General features: G+C 35.4%; 1 protein-coding gene across 5 annotated transcripts in view; it reads right to left on the bottom strand.

The window, feature by feature from the left end:
* CEP83 (centrosomal protein 83) overlaps window positions 1–14,396 on the bottom strand; it is a 135,852-nt gene that overhangs the window by 65,350 nt on the left and 56,106 nt on the right. For all 5 annotated transcript variants that reach the window (XM_070409573.1, XM_070409575.1, XM_070409576.1 and 2 more), the window contains exons 4-5: window positions 9,907–9,999; window positions 7,387–7,518 (exon numbers count right to left, since the gene is read on the bottom strand). In XM_070409573.1, the coding sequence (XP_070265674.1) occupies window positions 7,387–7,518; window positions 9,907–9,999 (225 nt within the window). The remainder of the gene's footprint in view (window positions 1–7,386; window positions 7,519–9,906; window positions 10,000–14,396) is intronic.

The following is a 14,396-nucleotide window of genomic DNA, read 5'->3' as shown; positions in this document are numbered from 1 at the left end:
GTGCATTATGAGCTTCTAAAACCAGGTGAAACCGTTAATACTGATCGCTACCGACAACAAATAATCAATATGAACCACACTTTGATAGTGAAATGACCAGACTGGGCCAGAAGACACGGCAAAGTAATTTTGCTTCATGATAACGCACCATCACACACTTCAAAACCAATTAAAGACACGTTAAAAGATCTTGCCTGGGAAGTATTAACCCACCCGCCATATTCACCAGACCTTGCTCCTTCAGATTACCACTTGTTCCAATCGATGGCACACGCACTTTCTGAGCAGCACTTCAAAATGTACAAAGAAGTGGAAAATTGGGTCTCTGAATGGTTTGCCTCAAAACAAGAAAAGTTCTATTGGGACGGTATCCACAAATTACCAGAAAGATGGGGGAAATTTGTAGCTAGCAATGGACATTACTTTGAATAAAAGCACTTTTTGATGTTTCTCTTGAAATTATCATGTTTTCTTTGATTACAAAATCCACATTATTAACTGGTACACCTAGTAAAAGTTCCATTTGGTTACTCTTTATATTTCTGTATTTATTTGGTGAGACTATTTTTTCATTTGTTTTGAGTGTGCTTTTAATTGTACATTGAGGCATTTTTACTATGGCTCTGTTAAAATAATTGTCAGATAATTGTTATGTCAGTGTCAGCATCTAGTGACTGTCTTATTTTATTAAGTTTGAGACGTTCTAGGTTCTCAGTATAAGAAGTGATGTTTTATTAAATTTTGGACTTCTGAGATATTGTATTAGGAGATTCTAATTTAAAGTTTGTTTTTTTTTAGCTGTCTCTTTATGTTATCACTCTGGCAGGGGAAGGATGATGTAGCTGCTCATTATTACTAGATGAAATAGTAGTCCAGATTCCCTGCTCTACGTCTATGGAACACATACTGGGTGGAAGTGGGAGTTCCAGCTCCTAATTGGACTGACCCACTGATGCCTCCTTAGATGGCAGGGGTAAGAATGACTTGTTACTGTTCCCAGGTGGCCTCCACTGATACCATAGTGGCAGGTGTAGTCACCACTGACACTATAGGGCAGTGGTGACAGTCCTGATTCTACATTAGGCCTTCTCTAACATAATCCAAGCAGGGAGAGGTCAGGGCACCTGACCAGTGAAAAAAGAAACTTAGGCTCCCAATGACATCTCCAATTCCACGATGGCAGGTAAGTGGGAGCCCTTGGTATTGCCAAGTGGGGATGAAGTCATGGCTCCCTACCTGGCCTTCTCTGTATCATCTTGGCTGAGGGTTAGGATTACTCATTACAGCCTAGGGAAAATGAAAGTCTAGGTGCTCCACTGGCGTTAACTAGTATGGATGGGCATAGGTCCAGTTTCACTCCAGTATTTGGCTGGAGTAGAATTGTTATTATCTAAATTAACTAAGCTACTAGGTTGTTCTTTTCCTAGAAACTTACCTAGAGAGAATAGGCCTGTGTTGGGGCTTTTTATCATCTGGGCCAAATTGCTGGTTTCTTCAGCACCAAATCAGTGATATGTGAGATAAAATTAAAAATCCAGAAAACATACCAGTCAGTTCTTAGGTCCCAAGGTCCTTAGCTGGTATGCCTTCTCTACATCTTTCAGCATCTTCTTATGTCTGTTTTATAAATAATGTCCAGTGGTCTATGTTATACTTACCAGGATAAACAGGGGAAAAATTCATCTACTTCATCTTCCCAGAAGTAGACGTCTCCTGTTTGGCATTTAAGATTTTCTCTTTATTACTAGTTTTAAGTAATTTGAATCTTAGTGCCTTGGTGCAGTTTTTTTTTTTTTTTTAATATATTTTATTGATTTTTTACAGAAAGGAAGGGAGAAAGAGAGGGATAGAGAGGTAGAAACATCGATGAGAGAGAAACATCGATTCAGCTGCCTCCTGCACACTCCCCACTGGGGATGTGCCCGAAACCAAGGCACATGCCCTTGACAGGAATCGAACCCAGGACCCTTCAGTCCGCAGGCCAATGTTCTATCCACTGAGCCAAACCGGTCAGGTGTAGTTTTCTTCACGTTTTCTATGCATGTGGTTCATTGCGATCCTTGGACATGTGCTATAATCATTTCTTTCCTATACTTTTTCTCTATTTCATCTTGGATAGTTTCTATTCATGTATTTTAAATTTAGCTATTATCTTTTCTTCCGCTTGTCTAATCTACTTCTAGTGTATTTTCCATTTAGACTGTATTTTTCATCACTAGAATCTTTTCTTAAAAATCTTTTCCATGTCTCTCATCATGTTCAAGGCTTCCCTTAACTTTTCAAACATATGGAGTATATTTATATGGTTTAATGACTTTATCGAATTCAATAATTTTTAGGACTGTTCCTATTGACTGATCTTCTTTATTATGAAACACGTTCTCATGCTTCTTTGCATGCCATCATTAAAAAAGAGTCTATATTTAGTTTTAGGTTCCCAGCAAAATTTAACAGAGAGTGCAGAGAGTTCCTTATGTCCCTGCCCCCATATACTTGGCCTCTTGCACTAGCAACATCTCACACCAGAGTGGTACATTTGTTACAATTGATGAACCTACACATCATCCACAGTTTACATAGGGTCCACTCTTGGTGGTGTATATGCTATGAATTTTGTCTATATATATTGGCATGTATCTGACATTATAGTATTACTCTGAATAGATTTACCACCCTAAAATCTTCTGTGCTCCATCTATTTATTCCTCCATCTTCCCTTATCTTTTTTAAAATTATTTTTTATTTTTTATTGATTTCAGAGAGGAAGGAAGAGAGAGAGAGATATAGATACATTCATGATGAGAGAGAAGCACTGATTGGCTGCCTCCTGAACAAACCCCACTAGGGATAGAGCACACAACCAGAGCATGTGACCTGACCAGGAATCAAATCAAGACCTCCTGGTTCATAGGTTGATGCTCAACCACTGAGCCATGCTGGCCGGTCAACCACTGATCTTTTAAATGTCATATAGTTGAATGTCATATATTTCAAATACTGCAATATACAGTCTTTTCAGATTGATTCTTTCACTCAGTAATTTTCATTTAAGTTTCCTCATGTCTTTTCATGGTTTGATCGTTCACATCGTTTTGGCACTGAATAATCTTCCATTCTATAGATATGACACAGTTTATTGAACTACGCACCTAGGGAAGGACATCATGGTTGCTTCCAAGTTTTGGCAATTAGGAACAAAGCTGCCAGAAACATCTGTGTATAGGTTGTTGTGCAGACATAAGTGTTAAACTCTTTTGGGTAAATACCAAGGAGGACAACTGCTGGATTGTATGGTAAGGCTATGTTTAGCTTTGTAAGAAACAGCCAAACTGTGTTCTAAAGTTGATGTACCAATTTGCATTTCCAAAGTCTGTTGTTTCACATCCTCACCAGCATTTGGTATTGTCAGTGTTTTGGATTTGGGCCATTCTAACATGCATGTATCTTGTTTTAAATTGCAATTCCCTAACCACACATGATGTTGAGCATCTATGCTTATTTGTCGTCTGTATATCTTCTTTGGTGAAGTGTCTTTTAAAGTCTTTTGCCATTTTTAAATCAGTTTGTTTGTTTTCTTATTGATGAGTTTCATAGTTCTTTGTATACTTTGGATAATAGTCTTTTTATCAAATATGTCTTTTTCAAATATTTTCTCCCAGTCTATGGCTTCTCTTCTCATTCTCTTGACAGTGTCTTTCACAGAACACAAGTTCTTAATTTCAATGAAACCTATCATCAATTATTTCTTTCACGGATCATGTCTTTGGTGTTGTATCTAAAAGATCATCAACAAACCCAAGCTCATCTAGGTTTTTCCCTATGTTATCTTACAGGAGTTTGATAATTTTACATTTTACATTTAGACCTAAGATCTATTTTGAGTTAATTTTTGTGAAGGGTCTGTGTCCAGATCCATTTTTTAGCATGTACTATTGTTCAAAACCATTTGTTGCAAAGACTATTTTTCTCCATTTTCAAAGATCAGTTCTCCTTCATCAAAGATCAGTTCACTATATTTGTGTAGGTGTATTTCTAGACTCTTCGGGTTGTTCTAATGATCTATTTATCTATTTTTCACCAAGAGCCTAGTGTCTTGATTATCATAGCTTTATAGTTAAGTCCAAAGTCAGGTAGTGTCAGTCCTCCAACTTAGTTTTTCTCTAATATTGTACTGCCTACCCTGCGTCTTTTGCCTCTCTACATAATAAGCTTTAGAATCAGTTTGTTAATATCCACAAAATACTTGCTGAGTTGTTTTTGTGTGTTTTTTAAAATATATTCTATTGATTTCTTACAGGGAGGAAGGGAGAGGGATAGAGAGTTAGAAATATCGATGAGAGAGAAACATCGATCAGCTGCTTCCTGCACACCCCCTACTGGGGATGTGCCCACAACCAAGGTACATGCTCTTGACTGGAATCGAACCCAGGACCCTTCAGTTTGTAGGCTGATGCTCTATCCACTAAGCCAAACCGGTCAGGGCCTTGCTGAGTTTTTAACTGGGATTAAACTGGATATATAAATTAAATTGAGAAGAACAGACATCTTGACATTACTGAGTCTTCATATCCATGAACATGAAATATCACTCCATTTATTTCATTCTTTGATTTAATTCATCAGAGTTTTATAGTTCCAAATTAATATTGTGCATTTTTAAAATATCTTCTGTATTTATTATGATAATCAGTACTATGATTAATGCTGTCAGGTACAAATAGTAATACCACTTTTTTGAGCCTTTACTATGTGTCAGGCATTACAGTAAACATTTTGCACATGAAGTTTCAAGTTCCCAGATTTTAGTTTTTTAAATCTAGTTTACCTTTTTATATTACTGCTATTCTAAATTTTTCCCTTTTCCCTATATGTACTTGAATTGAATATTTCTAAATTAATGATGGAATACAAAAAGATGTTGTTATTTACTTACACTAAGAAGGTAACATTTAATTTACTCAGATTTAAAGTTCATATTTTAATCTACTTTTGGAAGTTGCCATCTCTTTTCCTTCACTCAGTGGTTTAAAAAGAATTCTACTCATATTGAACAAGAGAACAGAAATAAAGACATATGCCTTTTTCAGGGCTGAAAATTACCTCGGTCACGGGAGTAGTAAAAGAAAAATAACTGTGACAAATAAAGCCAGAGCAGACAGCACCTGAAAGCAGAACTCTCAGAATGCTGGGGGTCAGTGAGGGTGGGGGATGCAGACACTGTAAGAAGAGATGCCCTCAAAAGATTTAGAGTATCTAAGTACAAATCTGACACTGAAAACTCTAGTACGCTAAAGTAAAGAACAGGATCATATACTCAAGAAATTTGAGTACATGTAATTTTAAATGATAATAGCTATCATCTGTGGAATGCTTACTATGTGCTTGGTACTTGTCTAAGCATTTTGCATATATTAATTTATTAAATCCTCACAGCATGAGATAGGTTCTACTGCTAACACCATTTTAAGTTGAGGACATTGATGCACATAGAAGTTAAGTCAGTTCCCAATGTCATACTAAATAAAACATTTAAAATTTTACATATTAAAAAGCTTAGTTTTTGAGATATTCTAAACTGCATTCACAATTTAATTAATGAAATTTCACAAAACCCTTGTGAAAGGTTGCCAAAATCAATCAGAGAATCTGTAATGTGAGGTAATTCAATTTTAATTTGGGAGAGTTTGCCTATTGTGATGTGGCTCAAAGTAACCTGAGAAGGGTGTAAGTCAGAGAACTTGGAATATTTTAGATAAAAGAACCATCAGAGTCTAAAGCAGCATTCCAGATAGAACTGCAGAACCTACAGTTTTGTAGCACAAAACTGATATTGGGCTTCTAATTTGTTCCTTATTCTGCAGTTCCTTTGAATCTGTCATAATTTCAGATTCAAATCCTTCCATCATCACACATAGTATAGATCTATTTATCTCTTAACAATATTATAGCTGTTGGATGACTCCTAATTAGCGTGGCAACTTCAAATCATTGCTTATTTCAAATTTATAATTCACAGCTAGGTGTTGGGTTACCTAATTTCTACTGTTAACTTGGCTGCTGACTTTCTTTGAGACTGAGCAAGTCACTTATCTTGTGCTTCAGTGTCCTCCTTTAAAATGGAGACACTGGCCCTAGCTGGTTTTGCTCAGTGAATAGAGCATCCGCCTGTGGACTGAAGGGTTCCGGGTTCGATTCCAGTAAGGGCCACATGCCCGGGTGCAGGCTCGATCCCCCGTAGGGGGCATGCAGGAAACAGCCAATCCTCCTGCATGCCCCCTACTCTCTCATCATCGATGTTTCGATCTCTCTCCCTCTCCCTTCCTCTCTGAAATCAATAAAAATATATTTTAAAATAATAATTAAAAAATAATAAAATGGAAATACTGAACATTATAACAGAAGTGAGGTCATATGTGAATAAGGCATTTAAAGCTAAAAGAATTTTTTAAATGCGAAAGACTAATATAAATATTTATAGTTTTCTGGTACTGTGTTATTGATGAACTCGATCCAAAGTTCATACAACTTCTTGCATATCAAACAATAGGGGAACAGTTTGTTCACATAAGTCAGTTTGATCAAATTAGTTATTGGTAAAGGAAAGTGAGTATATTTTAACTCTTGATTCCAAATAAAGATAATGCAATAAATGTATAATGCAAATGTGTTTATACATTAAATGTTTCACATAACTACAGACAACAAACTACTTTTTTAAATTCAACTAGTATTAGGCTTTTTATTTGAAATAAGAAATTGGTATTTCTCTCTTTCCACCCTGAAAAATAATCTAAAAGCAACATAAAGAATGAGAAACACAAACCCCATTTTTGGAAGTAGGAGACAAATCACAAAATGAGTAGAGACAGAGTAGGACTGCATGCTGTAGGCAGCAGGGAAAGGATGCTGCCACTGCAGCTGTCAAAGAACAAAGTACACTTCTTGAAGGTGACAGGCACACCCTAAGTCAAGATATAAACCCTTTGTTTATATCAGTGGAAAAAAGTGCATTGACTGACCATCAGAGCTCTGATAGATGTAGTATGGTTCCAAGAAAGAGATGGGGACATTGCTAAATAAGGAATCACATAGACAAACTATATTTGCAGACAGAGAAGCCTTCCTCTGTGGCTATGGGAGAAAAGAGACTGACTATCGCCACTGACTGGGGCAAAATAAACGATGCAAAGAAAAGAAAAATTTAACAGCCAAAAAAAGAACATTCACAAGAAAAATATTGCTATAGAGCATATGAAAATCATGATAAATTAATTAATAATGCTAATTATGCAATCAACTCTAACTTGAGATTTACAAAAAATATATAATCATAAAATTTTGTTTATTAGAAAGCTAACAACTAAACTAGTATAATTAATCACTCACCTCTGATTCATATTTTATTTTTTCTTCTTCTAAAGTACGTGCAAATTCTCCTTTCTGGTGTTCGAACTCTGACTTGAGAAATGTATTTTCATAGCGAAGCTTATTATATTCAGCTCTATACTTTTCAACTTCCTAAATTAAAAGAAGACTATAGTTTAATCACAAATTTATGAATGAAATTTATATCCATTCCAAAAACTACTTTTGTAAATATAATTTTAAATTACATTATATTCAGAGTAATTCTAAAAGTAAAAACTAAGCTTAAGAGAAGTATAAATAAACCTTGGAAAAGTTCTGATAACTAGGATGCTACACACAGAATTAATACATTCCTGAGAAGGCACTAATAAAGACAATTATCATTCAATTAACCTTATTTCCTCACTGAGTCTCATAATAAAAATGTATAGCATGTCAAAAGTTTTGACCTCTGGACTTAAAATAATATTTAAGAATGTAACATACCTTTTAATATATAGTTAGGTTAAAAATTAATTTTATAAAACATAAAATACCTCCTAAAAGTCAGACATAATGAATTCAGAGTAGATAAAAGATTATTTGGCTATTTAGTACAATAACTTAAGGTTCAATCAAATATTACAATGATGCAAATTCAACACATCTGCCTGAAGAATATATGAAGCACCAACTCTCCTTACTAACAAGGAACACATGCAATTCCCTGGTATAGTCCAGCTCCTCTTCCTGATACTATGAAAGTTGCTGGCATTCTGAATCTCAGTAAGAACTTAAGACAACAGAACAGAAAGATGGAGGAGACATTATTTAAACATATACTAGAAAAATCTATATATCTATATATGTGAAAGCCTAAGCAACTAAACGACCGGTCAACCGGTTGCTATGACACACAGTGACCACCAGGGGGCAGACACTCAATGCAGGAGCTTCCCCCTGGTGGTCAGTGCGCTCCCACAGTGGGAGCATCGCTCAGCTGACTAACAGGCGCCCGATGCCAGGCTGATGGCTGGCGAGTGCAGCTGCGGCGGTGCAAGCCTCTCCCATGGACACTCTTCTTGTGCACCTGATCAGACTGACTGGGCACAAGCCTGCAGCCAGCATAGCAAGGCTGAGATAAGCAGGATCGGCAGGCAAGAGCAGCAGGCAACATTAGACTGCCGGTTTCGCCCAATTGCCGCAGGCCATGCTGATGGACCCCACCGGTGCACAAACCCGTGCACTGTACCTCTAGTTAAGTAATAAGGAAGCCTCCTAAAATACTCGGCTCCCTGAAATCTTCAGTTTAAAGATTTCTATGCCAATTTACAAACCAAGGATATGTTTTTTTGTGATTTTATTAGAGACATACTTTGTTTTGGTATTTTTAAATATGCTTTTACTTAACTGGATCACCTACTTAAGTCTAAGTGATTTTGTTTATATCCAAAATTGAAACCTATTCACCATAATGCTTTGATTAGGAGAATATTCAAAAAATGACGTTATCAAGCCAGTTAACCATTTATAACAGTGGTCGCCAACCGGTGGTCCATGAGGTCCAAAAGTTTGGCAACTACTGGTTTAAGGAAACCTTTGGACCAGACCACTGGTGGTCCGTGAGGTCCGAAAGGTTGGCAACCACTGATTTATTTATAAAACAGGATCTACAACTGTTTTGAGCAATGGCAACATCACTAGACTATAGCTCCCTAAAGGGGTCCATTTTGAAGGGGACAATACTCATTTGTATGTATACTGCTCAGTATATTTGTTAAATAAATGTCTAGTTTAGTATCTAATATACTTAATATCGATCATCTTTTCCTGTCTCCTTTATTAAACATTTAGTCATATTACACCAAGGTTTCATTTACGGAGACTGGTTGCAATCTGAAGGAAAACTGTATTAAATTTTTTTTCTTTTCTAAGGCTGCATGAAATTCATCCCTTCATTCAACAAATATTGAGTACCTATTGTATGCTAGGAACTGTTCTAGAAACTTGAAATGTAATAGTGAGTAAAACAGATAAAGTTCCTCCGCTCATGCAAGAAGTGGTAAAAGATAATATAAAAAAATAAGCACAATGAGTATTATACAGCATATCAGAAGATAGTAAGTACTCGAGGGAAAAAAAAAATGTAGAGCAGGGTAAATGGGGATCCAAAGGTCTAAGGAGTGATGGAAAAGGTAAGTTGCAATATTAAATGGGGGCAGGAGTTGGTCAAAGTAGGCCTCATTGAGAAGGTGATGTCGAGAAGTTGACCAAAAGATACCTGGAGAGTGTTCAAGGCAAAAGCAACTGCTAAAGCAAAGACTCTTGAATGGCACCATTTCTAGAATGCCAAAGAAACATCAAGGAGGCCAGTGTGGATGGAGAGAAGGAAATCAGAGAAGTAATGGGGTCTGATCCTGTGCAGCCTTAAAGGCTATTGTAAGGACTGAGCAAGAAAGGGAGCTATTGCAGGGCTTCTGTGTAGAGAAGATGCTTTTCAAAAGCTTTTCATCGTCACATGAAGATATATGCATAGTTCTTTCTTCATAAATTACTTACTTCATCCAGACTCCTAAAACGCTCTCTCATTGGAGTTTCTAATTCTTGTCGTATTTGGGCTCTGAACAATTCCAAGTTTTGTGGAGTTAATACCTAATATGCAGAGAAAAACAAACAATTCTAAATATGAAAAAACAAATATTAAAATCAAGAATTTGCAAATTTCAAAACCTCTCTCGTTACGACAATAAAATGCAATTCAAAGTAATTTTACAATATACCTAATTTTAGAGAAGTCACTATATAAATAATAATTTAAGAATCTCAATTTCACACTCTCAGAGATATCAAAAATTCTATCAACATGAGGTAAAGGCGATCACTGATTATTATCATTGTGATTATTAGAAATAACTATGTTAGCAGCTAAGGTTATCATGTTATATACAATGGCTGATAGTTTATTTTCTAAAGCAAACAAAATAAAGATGTAATAATTCAGTATGCCATAGAGAATTCTTCAGACTTATTTTCAATCAGAAAAGGCTGATTTTTATGTTGGTTATAAAAAACTAATTTAGGCTCCTCCCTGTTACACACCTTTACAAAATTTATCTTTCAAAAAGTAAATGAATATTTCATTTACCATGGTATTCCCAACACCCTGCACCACTGCCTACCACATAGAAACCACTCAATTATTATTTCTTGAATGAATAAATATTGGTTGTTAAAAGAAACAACCTAGCTTGCTTTTATATTAATTTCCAAAAAAACTAAGAATAGGGAATAAGGACACATATGTAATACCTTAATCAATAAAGAAAAAATTTAAAAGAAAACACTAAGAATAATGTTCAGTTTAATTCATTCATTCATTTATCAATATCCAAATTTCCAAACATTTTACTGAATAAATGCCTACTATACAGAGTGAAGCAAAAATAGGTTTCTAGTTGTATGGAAAACAATACAAAAAATAAATAATAATACAATAATAAACCCGGTGTTTTGTGTACTCACAACTGTAAACCTACTTTTGCCCCACCCCCTATATAAAACATTCTAATACTAGGTCACTTAAATTTATTCCATAGCTCGTTGATGTTATGTTTATTTTTAATCTCTTTTGTCTTCTTGTTTCATTTTGAGTAGTTTTTATTGTCATGTCTTCAAGTTTACTGATCTTTTCTTCTGCATTGTCTAATCTGCCATTAAGATCATACAGCATATTTTTCATCTCAATAATCATAGTTTGTATTTTATTATTTGGTCTTTTCATCTTTTAGTCTTTTCATATCTTCCTTATCTCTACTTAATATGGTCAATCTTTAATCTCACTTTTGAACATACGGAATTCAATTATAATAACTATTTTAATGTCTTTAATTCTAATATTTGTACCACATCAGGTTTGGTTCTGACTCATTGACTTTCTTTTCCTATTTATTGTGGGTAGTATTCTCCTGTTTATTCCATGCCTGGTAAATTTCTGTTTGATGCTAGACATTGTAAATTTTACTTTGCTTCGTGCTAGATATATTTGTATTCTGATATTCTTAAGCTTTGTTCTGGTAGACAATTACTTGGAAACAGTCTCATCTTTCTGGGTCTTGCTCTTAAGAATTAAGTGTGAGCAAATTAGTGTTTGATGTAGTGCTAATTACTTCCTACTGCTGAGACCCTTCTGAGTACTGCACTAATTTCTCTGTGAAATGAAGTTCTTTAGCCTGGCTTTGGGGAAAGGAAATATGCATAGCTCTGTATGAACTCCATACAGTCATGCCTCTAATCCTTTCAGGTGGCTCTTTTCCAGGCCTTAGATGTTTCCCTTTCATGCATGTGCTGATCATTCTTCTACTGAATGAGCTGAGAGGGTCTTTTGAAGATCTTTATTAACTTTCTTTCTGTGCCACCCTCCTTTCTGCTACCCTGTCTTGTGACTAGCCACACTACTCTCTGAATATGAAAAAACAAATATTAAAATCAAGAATTTAATCAATTAAAATCAATTCCATCTCCTCAGGGAGTCTATCAGACTTTGTCTGGGTATTCCTTCTGTGCCATGACTTGGAAGCATTTGCAAAATTCACCTTCTTTGATTTTTGTCTTTCAGGGGTCTTTGTCACTTTATAATGTCCAGTGTCTTGAAAACCGTTTTTATCTAGTCTCTATTATGCCATATATAATTTTTCAACAATTTTATCAGTCATATATCAAATTACTCCCATCTTTTTAAAAAAACTTTTGCCAACATGATACATAATAACAATATAATAGCTAAATGATCTAACCATTTCTACATCAAAGCACTATACTAACATTTTATATGAGTTTCTCGTTTCATCTTTACAGTCATCCTATGAGCCAAGAACTATTATTACTCTCATTCACTTCCACTACATGTAACCCAGAAATATTCTTTAAATGAGTATTTTTATATCGTTTTTCTTTAAAAGCCAAAGAGATATTAAAGCAACTCAGAAAAGGCACTTTGCAGGTAGACAAGATAATACATGTGTATTTTTAAAATAATCATCTTTCATAAACCTTCGAAATATTTCTTGCGGATCTTACTCGAGTTTAGTGAACTTTACTCAACTCACAATTTGTACAAATTATAAACATCCATTAAAGCAAAGAGCTAAATTGCTTCAATATATGTATAGATAATACATAATGTTTCTTTAGCTTATTTTTGCCAGACAAATGTCACATAAAAGCCAGGTATGTATATCTTAAAAAATAGAAACTTTACTAGATAAATTATATTTTTCAGCAAACATTTGGGAAGTTATCACTTGGAGAAATGTCCAAAGTTATTTTGTGTAGATCCAAGGAACAGTATAAGAACCATCGGGGAGACTTTAGGGAGGATGATTTCATTGCAATATGAGAGAGAAAATGCTCCAACTGATAAATGGAGCTGGGTTCCTTTAAAACAGCGGTTCTCAACCTGTGGGTCGCGACCCCTTTGGGAGTCGAACGACCCTTTCACAGGGGTCGCCTAAGACCATCGGAAAATACATATATAATTACATATTGTTTTTGTGATTAATCACTATGCTTTAATTATGTTCAATTTGTAACAATGAAAATACATCCTGCATATCAGATATTTACATTACGATTCATTACAGCAGCAAAATTATAGTTATGAAGTAGCAACGAAAATAATTTTATGGTTGGGGGTCACCACAACATGAGGAACTGTATTAAAGGGTCGCAGCATTAGGAAGGTTGAGAACCACTGCTTTAAAAGTTCACTTGGTTCTCTAGCACTGAAAGCACTGGAACAGAGAATGAAGAGCTGCGTGTCATAGGTGTTCCAATTATGCTCTAAACAGTATATTAGTTTCCTAGGGCTGTGATAACAACATAGAACAAATAAATTGGTTTGAACAGAAATGTACTGTTTCACAGTTCTGGAGGCTAGAAGTCCAAAGGTGTCAGCAGGCCACATTCCCTCTGAAAACTGTAGGGTGAATCCCTCCTTGCCCTGTTGAAGCGTCTGGTGGTGTGCTGGCGATCCTTGGCAGCTATAGCACTTCATCTCTGCTTCTGTCATCACAGGACATTCTTCCCGTGTTCCTGTCTCCCCCGCCCATGTATCTATCTGTCTCTGTGTCTGTTCTCCTCTTTGTATAAGGACACCATACTTCAGTATGACCTCATCTTAACTATGTCTGTGAAGACCCTATTTCCAAAATAAGGTCACATTCTGAGGTAATGGAAGTTAGAACTTCAACATATTTTTTGGGGGGACAATTCAACTCATATCAGATATGAAAGAGGACTAGTTAATTATCAACTCTAAAAAGCTGAGACTCCAGGTACATATAAAACAAGAAGTTCAACATTACATATAAACAGAACAATTCTGATGCATTCATTTATTGTTTATGTAGGTGATTCATTAAACAAGTATTTTCTAGGCACTGCCTTGAGCACTGGAAACACCATGAAAAGGTTCCTGCCCTCATGAAATCTGTATTCAAACAGAATAAAATGACCACCATGTATGTGTACCTACTGTGTAGTAATGAGACATAAGTTATCTCACTAATCCTCACAACAATCCCTGTTAGGTAACAACTTTTATCCTCTTTAACACATGAGAAAACTAAGGCATAGGAACAAAGCTATTTGTTGAAGGTCATTATCTTCCTGGCAAACTGACCCTTTTTGTTATTAAAATGTTTTTTTTTACCTTTAGTGATCATCTCTATCTTGAAATCTATTTTATCTGGTATTAATATAGCTACTCCAGGCTTCTGAAGTTTACTGTTTGCATGTGCTTGGTAAAAAGAAGCATGAACAGGTGTTACTCTTAAGAAACAGAGTAATTTACATTTGCAATGCCTGAAGAATACTTTCAATATCTTGAATTCAGTGCTCACAGATTCCATTCAGATAGGCCTCTGATTTTTTGCAACACAAAGCAAGCCACCAATTCTAATGGCTTAAATTACATTTTCCTCTGAGGTTTTTATTTTTATTTTTGTTAAACATCCTAAATATGCCCAGGAATGAACCAGTAAGCACACTGA

Source organism: Myotis yumanensis, unplaced genomic scaffold, assembly GCF_028538775.1.
Source record: "Myotis yumanensis isolate MYYU_CA2020_CCGP unplaced genomic scaffold, mMyoYum1.0.hap1 SCAF_3, whole genome shotgun sequence".
NCBI classification, from domain to species: domain Eukaryota; kingdom Metazoa; phylum Chordata; class Mammalia; order Chiroptera; family Vespertilionidae; genus Myotis; species Myotis yumanensis.
The sequence above is the reverse complement of the archived record's forward strand: the minus strand, read 5'-3'. Positions and strand labels throughout refer to the sequence as shown.